At 46.6% G+C, this 17,978-nt stretch overlaps 1 protein-coding gene across 2 annotated transcripts in view; it reads left to right on the top strand.

The window, feature by feature from the left end:
* The window catches only part of LSAMP (limbic system associated membrane protein), a 442,951-nt gene that overhangs the window by 185,006 nt on the left and 239,967 nt on the right, over nt 1-17,978 (top strand). For both annotated transcript variants that reach the window (XM_054043629.1, XM_054043636.1), the window contains exon 2: nt 9,688-9,920. In XM_054043629.1, the coding sequence (XP_053899604.1) occupies nt 9,688-9,920 (233 nt within the window). The remainder of the gene's footprint in view (nt 1-9,687; nt 9,921-17,978) is intronic.

The raw sequence follows: 17,978 nt of genomic DNA on the forward strand, positions 1-17,978 counted from the left end.
GCACACAACTCATATTTTAATATCAGTAGTCTTACCTTTCTAATGCAATGGATGTACCCTCTCTCCGCCGCCGTGGCAGCCCCCGATTTGGGGCTGGGAAGGAGGGGGGTCTCTCCCCAGCAGCTGTGGAGCTGGGGATAAGTCGCCTCTTTCTCTGGCCGCCGCAGCCCTGCACGTCCCAAATTCCCCCCACCCCCTCTTCTCACCCCACTTCCCCCTCCCACCTACCCCCTATTCCCCCCAAGGCCACCATCTCACCTTACATGTGCGTCTTCTCCAGGATCCAGGCACCTAATTAGTGGAGCCACACCTGCGCAGCTCCACTAATTAGGTGGGTGCCCTTCATTCTTTTGTGTGCGGCCACCCAGGCGCAAACCTTAGAGGGAACTATCCGCGGACCACCTGATTGGAGCTTGCGGACCACTGGTGGTCCACGGACCACAGTTTGAGAACCTCTGGTCTTAACCCACAATTGCTTAGCCTCACTGTTCATATACAGGAGAGGAAGTACTCACAGATACAGTCCCCAAAATGGCTCCACCTTGCCCACCCCACAGTCATAAAGTTTAAGGCCAAAAGGGAATACCCAGACCATCTTGTCTGACCTCCTGTATATCACAGGCCACCAACACCACCTAGCCCCCACCTCTAAACCCAACAATTAGACCGAAGCGTTACAGCCCACAGAAGACTAGATTATTCTGTGCCATGGGCAGAGAATTGGAGGGACTGAGGTACACCAGTGTTCAAGCCCCGCACAGGCAAATGATTACGTGAGATATACCCAGACAATCCTGGCAAGTGACCCCTACCCACACCCTGCCAATCCAGTGTGGGGGGAAATTCCTCCTGTCTCCACATAGGGTGGGGGTCGGTTAGACCCTACGCATGTGAGCAAGAACCAGCCAGCCAAGCCTCTGAGAGAGAGAATGCTCGGTGCCACCTCAGAGCCCTGCCCCACCCTGCCCGGCTTCCCAGCTCTGCTATGGCCATCTTCCAGGAAATAGGAGGCGAGTGCTTTACTGCTGTTCTCTCTGTGGCTGATGATGAATTGGGTTTTGATAGCCTGTCACTGGTTTCCATCCAAATAACACTTCTCGACAGCACGCCCGTCTGTTTGCTGGAGGGTGGGGAGCGGGATCTGGGGACAAGAGTTGTGGGAGCGACAGAAAGAACATAAACTGCTACAAGTGTTTCAACAACATGCTGGGAAATGAATACACTGCATGCAGTCATCGCTACGGGAGGAGAGGCAGAGTGGAGAAACACTGAGGGAAAATGATAGGGCTGGAGTGAGGAGAAGGGTTGGGGGAAGGGAATGCAACCTATGTGATTATAATTCACCATCTGAGGAGACTCCCAGTGATTCATAGCTAGACCCCAGGGATCCATCAGCTTCTGATCAGACCCTTATGCTCCGTTCAGCAGGGGAGGGGACTGTGTCTGCCAGTGTGAGGACACAGCAGCGTCACACACCCTTGTGAGATCTTTTAAGGCTCACATTTCCTTTCATAATTAGAGGAAGGCCCAGACTGGAATGCCTAAAACATTGAGAGGTTCAGATAAAATGGGAGTCCGTTCTGAACCCCACCCTTATGCTGGGTCTAAATCAAACTCTGATTGAGGGAGGCTTGCAAAATCACCTCTGGTTTGCCCGTTCTGTTAATTACATAGATGAGTTGGGGAGGGAGGAAGAGCAGCTGCTGACACAGAATTAATTCCAAATCCAGCTGGGATTTGGGATACAGGGGTTCTCAAACACTTTCTCTCCTCTGCGTGCTGCAAAAATTACACACACACACACACACACACTCCGCTTGCCTTGCTGGTGCTGAAAACCAGAAGCAATAAGATGAAATAGAAATGGGTGAGCACCAGGGAGCCACAGAAGGAAACAAAAGACCCAGTTTTGTGGGGACCCCAGAAATGAAAGTGCTCAAACAGGAAGCAAAGTAAGAAATAAACTGACTTGGGATTGAAAAGCTGCTCTCATTTGATGGAACAGTCTAGATTTTCAAGGGACTGTCCCACATCATTCTTGTGCGTAATTCAGATGTAATTCAAGCAGAGGCATGGTGAACTCATGAATTGTTTCGGACAGGGGCATGCTGTGGTCTATTTTGTTCAGTTTATTCAGGGTCTTGTGCTGCCCTCTTGAGCACTTGGCTGGGTTATGCTGGGATGGCCATGTGATTTGGGCTGGAGCATACTGGTGTGGTGATGTAACTTCATCACCTGGAGATTCAGTAACAGTCATGATAGGACATTGTGACATCCCCCCCCCCACCCCGAGCAACAGATCCTGAAATATGGGGACCTTCATCTAGTGAGTGTTAATTACAAATTTTGCTTTCCTAATGAGCACCATATTATGGAACTGGTACAGACGGTGCAGATAAATATCCGAAGTAAATAACTAATGAGCACATCCTCATCAGGTGGGTGGCATTCAGGCCTTCTGTCTTAGATGAGTGTGAGCAAGATGTAGCATTAGAAATACACTGTGTTTACCACATACAGTGGCACGTTCAATACAGTTTCCCTAAATACCCTTCCTGCAGGCATTTAACTTAGATGATAACATTCTGCACTTACTGTATAGATGACAGTCCTAACTGAAGGTCTCAAAGCACTTAACAAACACTAATGAATACATTGCCACTTCCTAGGAAGTCATTCTCCCCATTTTACAAATGGGAAACTGAGGCACAGAGTGGAAAAGGAATATCTGTGTAACCTGTAAAGATCTAACTCCTGCTCCATTTCTCTAATCACTAGGCTAGTTACTGCATGGATATTAAATACCCTGAAGTACTGAAATTACATCTGTGGCAGGTTAAAAATTGATCCAATAGCTAAGTATCTTATTATATGCCTGTCAGCCTCCAGTGAATTTGCTTTTATGTGGTCTGGGTGGCTTAGGGCGATTGGTTGTAGGATATAGAGACATTCTCTTCTAGGTCTTTGGTTTAAATTTGATCTAAGGTTGATAGTAAACAAAAGTCATTGCCATTTAATGGCTCTGTGATTGCCTACATAGTGATAGGGAAGAAACAGTTTCCAAGGAACCACCACCAGTATTGATTGGCCTTCTTGTTGGCAGCATGAGCAGTGGCCAAGGATTGAATGGGCCAGTTGCAGTCCAACTTTACAGGCCCATGGCTAGTTACAGGTCATTACTGACGTGTGCTCTGGTGTTGTGTAGAGGATTCATTTTCCAAGGCTGCCCACCCAAGAACATTTTGGGAAAGAAAAACCAAAAAGGAAGTATTGCAAATAATCAGTGTGACGGATTGGACCCCCTCTCTGGGGTGCCACCGGATGTGCTGGGGTCCCACTGAGCCCACCTGTCCCACCAGCCTGGGTCCTCCGCACTCTGTGCTGCAATGTCAGGCTCTCAAGCCCCTGTCCAGCACACGCACAGGTAGGGACAACCCAGCTGTAGAATCACACAGAGTCTGTTATCAGCTCTGTGTAGGAGGGCTCAACTAGGGGAATGCCCAGCTCTCCTGTGTACACAGCCTCTGGAGGGTAAACCCAAAATTATATTGTCTCGTGCCGTATAGAGATCTATATAGCGTAAGCTCATAAAAATCGCCCCCTCCCTCAAAGTGGAGGGAGATATGCACAGCTCTTTCCTTCCTGCCCCCGCTCCCTGCCCCCCATTAGTTCCTGTGTTGCTTCAGGTGCTTTCAGCAGTTTTCCTTTTTGGGCAGGGAGGCAATGGAGAAGAGCCCTGATTGACTCCCTTCCCAGCCTTAATTAGGATTTACATAAGGCGGGAATCCTTTGTTTCTAGTGGGAAAATACCAGTCGTGTCCAAGGTGGAACTCTGTACCAGGTGACATCATCACATGATCCTGCATGTCAAAGCAACATCCCAGGAAGCTTCTCAGGAAGGTGGGAGATAAAGTTCTATTGTCCTTCTTAAGTGGCCCATTGAGGCTGATTGCCTACTGTGGTGAGCATTCCCCCAAGTACACACACAGTTGTAATTGTTACATAGTCAATATTCCTAACTTCAGATACAGAAATGATACGTGCATACAAATTGGATAATCACATTCAGCAAATCATAACCTTTCCAATGATACCTCACTTGACCCATCTAGCATAAATTATATCTTAGTTATGCCATATTCATTTTATAACAATATTTCTATGAAGACTATGGGGTGTAACATCACAATCAGTATGTGTTAATTTAAGGGAACAATAATGTTTTCAATAAATCTAATCAGAAACCTTCAATTGTAATTGTGATAATGCCCACTGATTATCAGACATTAACAGTCATTTAATATCTAATGGATGCCACACAGCAATTGCTGTTCAAATATTAGTTAATATGTCAGTTAATATTCTATTGGTATTGAATTAACACTTCTGACACTCTGAGAATCAACACATAATCCTTATTAATGTGTACTCAATAAGGTTGGATGATCCATATGGCAGATAGATAGGTACATGTGTGTACGTGTATACATGCACCAAGATACCTAACCTACTTTGATATATGTTCAGAGAGAACCAGGACTTGGAATTTCCACATTGGTACATGGATTTTCTTTGACAGTTTTAGAGGAACAGGTACTCCAGAGAGAGTAGCTCAAATCCATTTCACTTACTCATCCAATTTCTCTCTCTTTTTTTTTTATTTTGTTTTTATTTTGTTGGCACCGTCCATTACAGGGGAGCCAGCAAGGTTATTAGAACCTAGCAAGTGACCTGCCTTGACCACTGTGCTCTACTGATGATCTGACCCCTGGGTGTCAGCAGTGCAGGATATGCTGTGACATACACATTTTAATTTCCCAGGGGCAGCACTTCTTATGGCAGCTGGCAAGTTTGTTCTGTTCTTCCTTAACACATGGCTGGACCTAGCTGTCTAGCTGCCCTTGCTTGGCTGAAGACGTTTGTCTTCAGTGACATGCAAAAGCCACGGTGCATTCTGTGCTCACCTGGGACCAAGTATGTACTCCCCTGGAATGGATTTGTGGAACATACTCACTCCTCCCTCACCACTGCTCAGTCTTCTGTCACTAAGCTGGAGTGTCACCTTGTGGTGGAATGGCTGCTGTGGCAATTAAAGGGTAGTATACATGTCATTCCAGTGGTAGCAAGCCTTGGCAGATAAAGCTAAACATTGGGGTAGCGGTGAACATCCTACATGAGTGAAGAAGTTAAGAGGCATTAGGGGAGCAAGGATGGCCTCATGGTTAAAGCTTAACCCTGGAAGTTAGGAGACTCGGGTTTTAGTCCTGGTTTGGCTACTGATCTGCAGTTCGATGCTGTGGAAGTCACCGAGGGCCAGATTTTGGGAAAAGGATTTTGGTGCTGGATGCTGAGTGTCACGGCACCGGACTTGGAGGAACCTAGAAAATCACACTGTAATCCACAATGCTGAGTTAGGTGCATTAGGTCCTTATATAATGGCGGGAGAGCCTAAAAATACAATCCACAAAATGCAACATGCTAGGTGGGGAGCTACCTAAGCTAGCCAATGGGAGATGTCGACTAGAAGAGTTTGTCCTAGGTCCCATGCCTCTCAAGGGGATAGGTACATAGGTTCAGGTTGCAGGAGCACCTATCTCTGCTATTGATCCCTGAATAGGAACCAACCGCCTGCAGTCAGGTGGCTTAAGCACCTGAACTGGTTCTTGCAGGAATGAGTTAGGTGCCTGCCTTGCTCCACACAAAACTGCCAGTGGTGGTGTTGATGCCCACCTCATAACTTGCATCTCAGTGGGTCGAGCACACAACTGGGATGTGGGGGACCCAGGATTAATTCCCCCCTCTCTGCCAGAGGGGGAGAAAGGTGGGAGACCCTTGTGCAAATCCTCTCAGAGCGCTGGGATATTCAAATGTAGAGCTCCCTCACTCTCTCCTGTTGAAGCTGTTTCCCTGTGGATAATTAATAAAAGAGTGACTGGAGGGTGGGTGCCCCAGTCGCCAGGCTACAGAGTCATTCTCTCTCTCACTCCCTGGCCCAGTGACTATTTAAGCCTCTGACCATGTTTATGGGATTGAGGCCTGCGTGCGATTTCGGCAGCTGAATGCCTATCTTCCTTCAGTTCATGAATCGTTCTGATGGAGGCAACAGTGTGTATGTACCAGGATCTAAAACTTAGGCACCCAGGGAATTTTAACAGTGCAAAGTTAGGCTCTAATTAAGTTTAGGTGCCTACAGGGTTAAGCAGCAGCTAAGCGGGAGTTTCATGAATCACAGTGGTGCCATGCACAGGGAGTTAGGTGTCTAACTCTGGAGTTTAGGTGCCTACGTTGCATTGTGGATCGCACCCGTGGTGCCTAAAGATTCAGCTAGGAACAGAGGAATTTTCAAAAGCACCTAAGTGACGTAGGCACCTAACTCCCATTGTCTTCAGTGTCAGCATTCACCTACACAGGTGCTTTTGAAAATCCCATTAGGTGCCCATCTGCAGCTCTAGGCACCGAACTAGGCAAATCTGGCCCTTAGCCTCTCTGTGGTAATAATACTGATTTATTGCACCACTGGATAGGAAGGGCAACTTTCATGAATGTGAGTGCAGCATTTTGAGATGCTCGGGTTGAAGGCATTAGAGATGGGCAGAAGGTCACCAATAGTGTGATGTGTTATCAGCTCTCAGTCTCAGCGCCTTCCTCAGAGGGTTGCTTTCTGCTCCTGTCATCAGGATTGCAGTCTGAGGTGGCACCATTCGTTGATATTGCATGCCTCGAAGCCACCTGATTCACTGCCCACTTTGCTAAACGCAAATGACCCCAGAATGATTCCTCTCCCCGGCCCTCTTTCTTAGTGAAGAGGCAGATTTTAAAACAAAAACAATCCCAGATGTAAACTCGCCTCAGGGGAAATGTGCATCTGGACAGAAGAACCAGCTTGGACTTGGGCGAGTGAAGCCTCACTGGCCTCTCTTAGCTGGAAGTCAGTTACACAGGCCTGAGTCTTTGGGCTGCACCCTCCAGGCAAATGTTAGTCAAGCTCCTAGCTTGACCAGCACCGTGGTATCGCCACACAGCATGGCATTGCTATTGCCCAGAACTGACCCCAGAACAACTCAGAAAGCTTCTGTGGTCATGTTTGCTAGAGAGGAGTGCTGTATACGGGTGGAGTCACATAACTGTGGACGGCCACCTCAGGAAAATCTGAATGAACTGCATTCAAGTGTAGGAACTTGGAAAATGTCTGACCCTTCCTAAGAGGCTGTTTGAAAACCTACTGTCAAATATTCGTCTTATCGTTCGGCAACAATCTTCATCCTCTGTTGTTCTCTCTTCATTTGTGTGAATAGTGCTGATGAGAAGTGCTGGCCTCTTTGAATTCCCACAGACAGCGGGTGGAGCCATGAGAGGTGGGTCGTGTAACAGCCTCAGAGATTTAACTCCTTTATATGTCCACAGAACAGGCACAGCCTGGGTAGCTTGAGGGCAAGCGTCCACCCTCTGCTCTATCCATGTGTGTGTCAGCCTCATAGGCGTGGGAACTAGGGGTGTGGGGAGTGCTGCAGCACCCCCCAGTTTTTGTGCGGGGTCCCAGCCCTGCATCCGGGGTCCCGGCTGCCGCCAGACGCGCACTCGGGGCTCCGTTCCCGGACCTGAGCTGTCAGGGTGCCTCCATTCCCTACCACTATACTATCAAGGAACCTGTGAAAGTTACATGTGGCACAGTTTAGCCTTTTGCATATTTTGTTTCCCCTCAGAGTTAGCAAAATATGCTTGCCATGGGGTATTGGAAATGCTTGTGGGAAGCTCTGCTATTGTGGTCAAGTAAGAAATACTATGAGAATAGTAGCTTCTCTTGCAAGGCAAATCTGAACAAACCTGGCCAGTGATCTCCTCACTGCCAAACTTTCTCCTACTACCCTGCAATGCAGGCTGGGTCATTCAGGCTGACTCAGAGGGTGGCACAAAGAATGTGCTGAGAACTGTCCTGTGCAATGTGGTGGCGGGGAACGGGGAGAGGTGGGCACTAGTGCATAGAGGTTTCCTGTTAAATTCGGAGATAGTGGAACCTACAAGATGACTTATACAGGGTCTAGATGAGGGGCCTTGACTGTCCTTTCGCTATTTGTTGTGCTTTAAGAGCTTTATTTGCCACGAATATGGAAAGTGGAAGTGTCTTACAGCTATAAACCTGCTCCCTCTGACATGCAAGTTGTCTGGTGATTTTGGAAAGAGGACTTTTCCTCTCAAAAGCTGAAGTGGCAGCTCAGTCCTGGACCTGCATGTGGGTCCCTGGCTGCAGGACCCGCGCTCGGGGCTCTGTTCCTGGGCCCACACCGAGGGTACTAGCTGCCACCGGCTCCGCACTCAGGGCTCTGTTCTTGGGCCTGTATGAGGGGTTCCGGCTGTAAGACCTGCACCTGGGGCTCTACTCCCACCCCCTGCTGTGGTCTCAGCCTCAGCCCCCTTACTCCTGTCTGCGTCCTGCCCCCATCCTGGAGCCAGCTCTGGGGAGTGGGGGGGGCACAGACGGGGTAAGGGGAGGTGCAAGGTAAAAAGTTTGGGGACCACTGGCTTTTAGCACCACCCCTGTAAAAATTGTTCCATCACCACTGCTCAGCCCCACCCTGGAAGGGACCTCTGCGAGGAAAGAGAGGGGAGTTCAGTCCCAGCTGAGACTGATCATCAGTACATGCCCTCCGTCTGTCTCTTTCCTATGGTCAGTGCTCAGAGGGTTGAGATGGATATTTGTACAGAGCCAGTGCCTCAGCTAAAGCTGGGTTTGACTCTGATGGCTCCTCTACCATCTATAAAATAATTAAATCACTGTAATGTAGCTGCAAGGGCTGTCGATCCGTTCTCCCGCCTGCAGCCCCTGCTGCTATTGGCAGCTGGGACTAGGGCCATGACAGGTGGTGAGCCAATACTGTCACTCCTCTGTGTACCATACCCACCTGCCTTCCCTTCTCCCATGACTTTCTCACCGGCCGTGTGGCATTATAAGGACACACAGCAATTGTCGGGGGAGGGTGTGTGTGACAGTGACATCCCTGCAGGCTTTCTCTATCATTGGTGTAGCACACATGCACACACCCATGGCATATATAGCTGCATGAAGGGGACATCTAGTTTTCCACAAAGCCTTTCCATCAGGGCGGTGTGAGGGAGTGGGTGGAACATAACACTAGGGGCAAAAAGTTGGGGGATGGAGGAAGTAGATCACATGATGCAGCAGCTGTTCTCTACACAACAAACCCAATTCTCATTTCTGACCTCTCACCATCCCCAGGCTGGTGGGGGCTGGGAATATTGAGTCTGTTGTATACTCAGTCATTGGAGGGTGGAGGGGGGCATGTGAAGGAGAGCTCAACAATCTTCATCTCCGTCTGCCGTATACCATTGACAGGATCAAAGGGAAGCTGGAGGCCAGGATGCAAGCCCTAGAGGCCCTCAGAATGCCCCTTTGCGTGTGAAAAGTCCCTACGAAGGGAAAGAGATAGCAGGGCCCAGGCAACTCATGCCTCCTCACATCTCCTTCGGGCTGCCCTGATCATTTCATATTTGTAAAGCACTTTAGTAATGTGGCTGATGTAATAAGTGGTGTCGATGCTGATGATGTCAGGCCTGGAGCATGTTGGCAGGCTTGGAGCATGTTGCAGAATCCCATGGAATGCTGGAAAAAGGTAGGAGCCAAAGTGGAGTCTGAGCTGATACCCCAATCTCTGTTTTCACCCTCAACAGATGTTATGTAGAAGACCGAAGCTCCAAAGTGGCCTGGTTAAACCGTTCTGGCATCATTTTTGCTGGACAGGACAAGTGGTCCCTGGACCCTCGGGTAGAACTGGAAAAACGAACCCCTCTGGAATACAGCCTCCGGATCCAGAAAGTGGATGTCTATGATGAGGGGTCTTATACATGCTCAGTACAGACACAGCATCACCCCAGGACTTCCCAGGTTTATTTGATTGTGCAAGGTAAGAAACAAGAACTGGGAGTGGGCAAAGAGTAGAGGTGCGGGTCATTTCTTTCTGGGGAATCTGTGTTGTAAATGGCTGGAGGAGACTGTACAGACACCACTGACCCAGTAAACTGTGGAACAAGCAATATAGGCTGTGTGTGGGCAATTCCTTTAGTTCACACCACATCTCTAGTATCATCTTCCACTGTGATATGCGTGATCTAACACTGCCTTGCGTATAAAGGCTTGACACGGCAGAGAATGCTGATGACACTAGAGCTGTTCCACTGCACTCTAGGGCTGGCCCTGGCTGTACTGACACCTAGGCAAATACATTTGTTTTTATAGCACTCGCCAGAGAGACAACATACTAGCTGCCTCATCTCTTCTCCGCCTCTCTCCGCAGGTCATCTTCATCACTTTGTCTTCCCCATGTCACCTTCCATCTCTTGTCCCTCACTCTCTCCTGCCTTCCCCTTTCCATTCCACTCTGCACAAGGGTGGAGAATTTGTGTTTTGACCAATACCTTGTACTTTGGGGATTGGCCCTTAGAGGGTTGTGGCTAGATGTCTCCTCCTGATAGTGGACACACCTTCCAGAGTCACGGCCCCCGTGAAACATGGTGTCTGATGTGACTGCCAATCCACTTGAAGGCCACCTCTTCTCACCTCTATTTCTCAGCTCCCAGTTTACTAATTCTCCATGTAAGGGTCACGGAGAACTAGAACCCTGGCGGCCCAAATCAGTATTACACATACATATAATCTCTCTTAAATATATATACGGTTGGGCATGGCTTAATTACATACTACAGACATGTTCAGATTTTGTATTATCATTCAGACAGCAGTTGGTTATTTCTTCAAATTTACTAGTAACCCAAAAGGCTGTGGATTTTATTTTGAGATTCAAAATAAGAAGTTTCTGAAAAGCTCCAGCCTCTCTTTCTGTGGTGGCACTTGGCAGATGCAATGCTAATGAGGACATAGAACATGTACCTGCAGTGTATGGTTTGTATGTGTATTCATAGGTGATATTCTACAGGTGAATTGTGTGAGTCAAATAGCTTGTGACATGTGCAGGCACACACACACACACACACTCTCTCTCTCTCTCTGTGGGTTTCAAGACTTTTGTAACTATTTATTGGAAGACAGTGCTTACAAAGTGCAAGTTGCAAATCCAAGATGTAGCCTGGATCATCACTCTTTGTAACTGCTGGGGTAGGGCAAAACTAACCAGCTGTAGGGTTTTTTTATTATTATTATTGCTGGTGAAATCAAATAACAAGCACTTTCCATTTACCTATCAAGAAAAATACAGGCACAAATGAATTTTAGAGCCAGGAACATGTATTTTTAATTTTGATCAGATATGGGTGCATGGAACAAAGTTGAGATCCAGAACCCTGTTTCCCCTTGAGTTTGTCTGTGCTCAGTTCTAATGCCACCTAAATGCATGATTCAGGCCTGGTGCAAGTTGACAATGCAGCCATGCATGTTTATTATTGGCAACTCTTGCAGTTTGATCACAAGTTTCATGATGTGTGTCACATACTGTGTTGCAGTTGAGACCACTGAGGCATTGTGTCACCACCAGCTGTATAACCCTGGGTGCCTTAAATGCTCTGCTGTTGTGGCTCACAGCCCGGACATCAATAGCCAGCAGACAAGCATGCCGTATCCTGAGTGTCTGTGTGCTTTGCAGCTCTGGTTCAGCATTCTGATTCCAACAGCCGGCTTGTTACACCCCAGCCACACTCTGGCCTCCACCAGCCTGGGTTACACCTGCAAGATGACCCCAACAATCCCCAATCCTGAATTTTCCCCAAAACCATGCAATGTCCAGCCCTTTCCTGGACCATCCAGGGGAATAATAGGGTTTATTTGCTCCTCTGCTGACCCGAGCTGCAGCAGTGTGTCATGGAGAGAGAGGCAGCTTCTCAGGTAGGCAGGTCCCAAGTCATTTAGAGTTTCATAATTTAGAACCAATGCCACTCAGTCAGCCAGCACTGATCCCAGAGCATCCGGCACATTCCTTAAACAGCCAGCACAGATCAGGGCATGACAGAGTGCTTAATCAGATGCCTGCTATACTGGCTTTTCTTTCCAGATTGAATTAAGGTGTAGCCTCACATAGAACATACTACAATAGTCTACTGTTGGGGTGACAAAGGAACACAGGTAGAGAGGTCTGTATGTCTGAGAAAGGGTCAAGACCTGTTGGCCAGATGGAGATGTGAGGTGTGGGGGGAAGCTCTTCTAGGCACTGCTGCCAGGCAAATATCTTATAGCACCTGGAACTTTTGACACCTCCACTACCCAATCTGCCAACTCTGCTGACAAACAATAGGCGCACATTGACAATCAGATGGGCTGATATAATCCTTGCCATGTCCTCTATCTGCTTCCTCCAGCCTACCCATATTGTCTCTAGTTCATCTGATCTGAGCCTCAACAACTCTGTCTCATCCAGGCCCAGTGGAATGCATCAAACATAATGGAGAAAGAGGAGTGTCATCAGCCCATTCGAAACACTTTACACTGTCTCAGATCAGCTGCACTTTGTATCTGTTATTTAAGACATTTCTGTTGACATGGAAGGCACATCGTAAAGAGAAGTTACCTCTTAGAGACTGTGTATTGTAGCCATGTCAGTCCCAGGATATTAGCGGGATAAGGTGAGTGAGGTAATATCTTTTATTGGATCAATTTCTCTCTCACACCAAGAGAAGTTGGTCCAATAAAAGATATTACCTCACCCACCTTGTCTCAGAGATAGTGACTGCACAGTTCAGAATGTCATCTTGGATTGTTGCTCTTTTAGGGCTAAATCCTACAATCCTCACTCTGTCATTATGTTAATGGAGACATTTCCATAATCCTTATTTGTTGCACCAGGCTTGCATACACACAGACATTACATTCATTAGCAGGAATCAGACTTAAGACCTTCAGCCCTAAAAATGCAAGCCTCTGTGACTTGAGGTACATAAGAACATATGTACCTCATGTTCATACTGGGTCAGACCAATAGTCCATCTACCCCAATATCCTGTCTTCTGACAGAGGCCCATGCCAGGTGCTTCAAAGAGAATGAACAGAACAGGCAATTATTGAGTGATCCATTCCATTGTCCATACCCAGCATCTGGAAAACAGAAGTTACAGACACTCAGAGCATGGTGTTGTATCCCTGACCATCCTGGCTAATCGCCATTGATGGACCTATCCTCCATGAACTTATCTAGTTCTTTTATGCACCCTGTTTTAATTTTGGTCTTCACAACCTCCCCTGGCAACACGTTCCACAGGTTGACTGTGCGTTGTGTGAAGAAGTAGTTCCTTCTGTTTGTTTTAAACCTGTTGTCTATTAATTTCATTGGTTGAACCCAAGTTCTTGTGTTGTATGAAGGAGTAAATAACATTTCCTTATTTACTTTCTCCACATCATTCAAGATTTTATAGACCTCTTATCATATTCCCTCATAGCCCACTTTTCCGGTGTGTGTGTATATATATATTTTGCTATGAGGTGACCAGAACTGCACGCAATATTCAAGGTATGGGCATACACTGGATTAATATAGTGGCATTATGATATTTTCTGTTTTATTATCTATCCCTTTCCTAATGGTTCAAAACATTTTGTTAACATTTTTGACTGCCACTGCACATTGAGCCTATGTTTTCAGAGAACTATCCACGATGACTCCAAGATCTTTCTTGAATGGTAACAGCTAATTTAGCCCCCATCATTTTGTATATATAGTTGGGATTATATTTTCCAGTGTGCATTACTTTGCATTTATCAACACTGAATGCCATTTTGTTGTCCAGTCACCTAGTTTTATGATAGTCCTTTGTAACTCTTCATGGACTGGTTTGGACTTAACTATCTTGAGTAGTTTTGTATCATCTGCAAACTTTGCCACCTCACTGTTTACCCCTTTTATCGGATAATTTATTAATATATGGAACAGCACTGGTCCCAGTACAGATCCTTGGAGGCACTGCTATTTACTTCTCTCCATTCTGAAAACTGATCATTTATTCCCACTCTTTGTTTTCTCTTTTGCGATCCATGAGAGGACCTTCCCTCTTATCCCATGCGTAAGAGCCTTAGATGAGGGACCTTGTCAAAAGTTTTCCGAAAGTCCAAGTACAGTATATCCACTGGATTACCCTTGCCCACATATTTGTTGATTCCCCCACAAAGAATTCTAATAGATTAGTGAGGCATGATTTCCCTTTACAAAAGCCGTGTTGACTCTTCCCCAACAAATCATGTTCATCTATTCGTCTGAGGATTCTGTTCTTTACTATAGATTCAACCAATTTGCCTAGTACTGAAGTTAGGCTCTACGAGTCTGTAATTGCTGGGATCGCCTCTGGAGCCTTTTAAAAAAAATTGGCATCACATTAGCCATCCTCCTCATCTGGTACAGAAGCTGATTTAAATGATAGATTACATACCACAGTTAGTATTTCTGCAATTTCATATTTGAGTTCCTTCAGAACTCTTGGTGGATACCAGCTGGTCTTCGTGATTTATTACTGTATAATGTATTTAATTCATTACTGTTTAATAATTCCTTCAGCTCTGAGTAGATAGCTGGTTGTTGTAATTGTTGGCACCAGTCTTTAGAGAGAGACGTGATCACAAGCAGAAAACACATAGCAACTGCAGGCCAAATCATACAGTTCTTATTCACGAAAACTCTGATTGGCTTTAGTGTGTGAAAAATACTGTCAGATGAACCTTTTTGCTATTATGCATTGCTTAGACCGTATGGAACTTATTGCCTTTAGCATCCAGAGTGACCCTTCTTTGTTTCAGTGTGGAATGAAGATGTATTTGTTTTCACTGGATTTTAACCAGTTTAAATTTATTAATAATTCTACTTGGTGGATTAGCTGTGTCCCCTTTAAATTAAGTGGGTTTGTGCTGGTGAATGGTGCAGCACCGAAAGCACTGGAGAGCAAAATCCTTTATTTATCCACAGAACACACAGTGGCAGGTGTGGCCGCCCCATGTGTACACATTGCTCTGTCAATGGACCTCAACCTTGACCCAGAGGGATCTGCCTCGTGGGGTGAAAGTGGAATTCTGCTGCATCTAGTGATAGGACGGCATTTAGGGCCAATTGTGATGGTGATTTATGTGCTGTGAAAACTTCACCAAGTGGAACTGGACTGAGACCTGTTAACTTTATTTACACATGACCTTCCAACCAGCCAACAGATAGTACTAACATCTGAGTGCTACTGACCTCAGGCTCAAACTAGTGTCCTAGAGTCTGGCTCCATTTCATATCTGGACCCTTTTTGCACTTTTCTCTTTAATCTTATTGTAAAGCACCTTGAGCTGCTCCTTTGAACAGGATGCTGTGAAAGTTCAAATATTTGTTGCTGTAACAGGACACCATGAGGATAAAGCTCAATTGGTTTGTGATGTCATCAATACCTCCAATATGGGAGTTCTGATCTCAGTTTACTTGTGTCATCCCTGACTGAGTGCATTGCAGGGCAGGGTGATGGCGATGGCAGAGCAATTTGAAGAGGCTTAACGGTCTATTTTCTTCACTAACCAAACAATAAGGATTCATGATCACTGGCATCACCTTCTAGGACATCCATCTACTCCCAATTTTATGGGCTCAGACTTTGCTCTTGATTTTGGAGGGAGTTTTCTGAGCATTAAAGCAGGGAAACTCTTACATCAGAGAGTCTGCATTAGGTAAGAACTAGCACAAATAACTCTTTCTTGACAGACTCCAGAGGGATAGTGACAAAGGATTTGGTGACAGATGCAAAGAGTGAAGAAACCATGGGAGGATCAGTTTTCTGGAAGGGAGAGAGAGAAGATCATTTTACAAGGGGTACTGGGAAGAGGCAGGATCAGCATACTGGGGGGGATGGGAATGCACAGAATTAATTTGCACTGGGACTGAGCTAGGGACACAGGATCAGTATGAAGGGGGAGGAATAGAACTGAAAAGGAGGAGGATCATCCCAGGCTCAAGAGCACAGGGTTTTTGCTGCACCGTTGTTGGTGTTTCACTAGATTGTAAGTTTCCACTGGCAAATTAGTCTAGAATTCCAACCACACTGTAGTAGTGGGGGGTATTCTTCCTAGTTTTTGCTTTGTGGGTTTGTTTTTGCCTAAGCGCATAAATGGCAGGAAGGTACACCTGGTATTTCACAATTTGCCAGGGATGGTCCCTGGCACTCCACATATAACATTTGTATTGCCTCCCCACAGCACCCTACTGCCTCCCCACTTTTGTTGGCCTAACTATGGGCTTGGCTGAGTGCATTGGCTGGTCTATTACCAGGCAATGTAGGCTTGGGGTCTGTGATGTGTGTTGGATCATGGCATTTCTTGGCATGCAGATCACCACAGGGCGTTTTCTTGGAGATATTTCAGTGCTCCTTTTACAGATGCAGGCTGACAGAAATATGACATTGGGGTCCTGGTCAATTATTACAGCTCCTAGGTGCTGCAATAATACAAATAATAATAATGATTTAGGCCTCTTTTAAAATGATTGCTCTATTTTTGGAAAAATTCACATGAAATATGTGAAACATTTCCCAGGGATCTTTGAGTGTTATTTAGCCAGATCCTAAGCTGCTGTAAACCTGCATGACTCCACCGATTTCAGTAGAGATAGTCCAGTTCACAGTCAGTGGTTACAATTCTAGATCTGAACCCCACAACTACTGATCATCAATTAATGATCGTCTCATATTGTTTCCTGTTTCTCTCCCATCTGTCTCCCTGTCTCCACCGGTTGTCTTTTGTCTTGTATCTGGGGAGGGACTGTCTTTCTGTCCTGTGTTTGTACTATGGTGACCAGACAGCAAATGTGAAAAATCGGGACGGGGGTGAGGGGTAATAGGAGCCTATATAAGAAAAAGACCCCAAAATCGGGACTGTCCTGATAAAATCAGGACATCTGGTCACCCTAGTTTGTACAGCGCCTTGTGCAGCGGAGTTCTGTCCATGACTGAGGCTCCTACGCACTACCATCATAGACATATTAAATAACAATAATGAGGCCAAAGTCTGCTCCGGTTTTCACATGCTGAAATATCAGTGATAGTATGGGCACAGCAAAACTCTGCAGACCTATTGCATGCAGTGAGACCTGGGTTCTTGGTACAGTTATGCTTTTCAAGGAATACACTCCTCTTCACTTCCCAAATTAATCTTGTATGCAGCATTCCTTTGTGCTATTCAACAGTTGCAGGTTCCCAGCCCGTGCACCAAGAGGTGGCTGCTTGTCAACGGTAGGGGTGCGTTTCCTGTGCCCTTTAGGATTCTTTGGGGATAAATGCTTGTATAAATTCAAATTATTATTGTAATCACTATTAGTAGCTTGTCTATGATGGATCAGCTTGAAAACCTGGAAATGAACAATAATTAAAAAATCCCAAACCTTTTGAAGGGATCATTTCTACTTCAAAATAATGAGAAAAGATACATAGCATGCTCCCTGTAGCGGGGTGAACTCCTGCTCCGGCCCTGGAGGGGTTGGAGAAGCCCTGCAGAGGGCTGGGGCTGGGCAAGGTAAAACCCTGGCTGATTGGGAGAAGTGGCTGCAGCTGGGCCACGCCCCAATCAGGCCACAGCTGGCCTGTATAAAAAGGCTGTGAGCCAGGAGCCTAAGCAGTCTCTCTTTGCCTTCAGAGAGAGAAGGCCCTGGCTGCAGCAAGTTAGAGACAAGATACCTGAGTGGAGCAGGGCTGGGGGCAGGCTGAGGAGCCGAGGAGTTCCAGCCTGGAAAGCCCCAGGCTGCGGCCTAGTGGAAGGCCAAGGGGTACTGGGGGTTGCAGAGGGCAGCCCAGAGCTAGGCCAAGGCAGCAGGTCCAAACCCAATCTTGCCTGTGATGAGTGGCCTATACTGCAGTCTGCCCCAGGGAACGGGGGCTTGTTGGAGACTGGCAGTGGCCTTATTCTGAGGTGAGGTAGGGATAGTGGATGGGGGTTCCCCAGGGAGGGGAGACCCTAGTACTGAGGGATGTACTGCCAGGGGGCAGCACCTAAGGTGACCAGATAGCAAGTGTGA

This window comes from Malaclemys terrapin, chromosome 1 (genome assembly GCF_027887155.1).
Source record: "Malaclemys terrapin pileata isolate rMalTer1 chromosome 1, rMalTer1.hap1, whole genome shotgun sequence".
NCBI lineage: Eukaryota > Metazoa > Chordata > Testudines > Emydidae > Malaclemys > Malaclemys terrapin.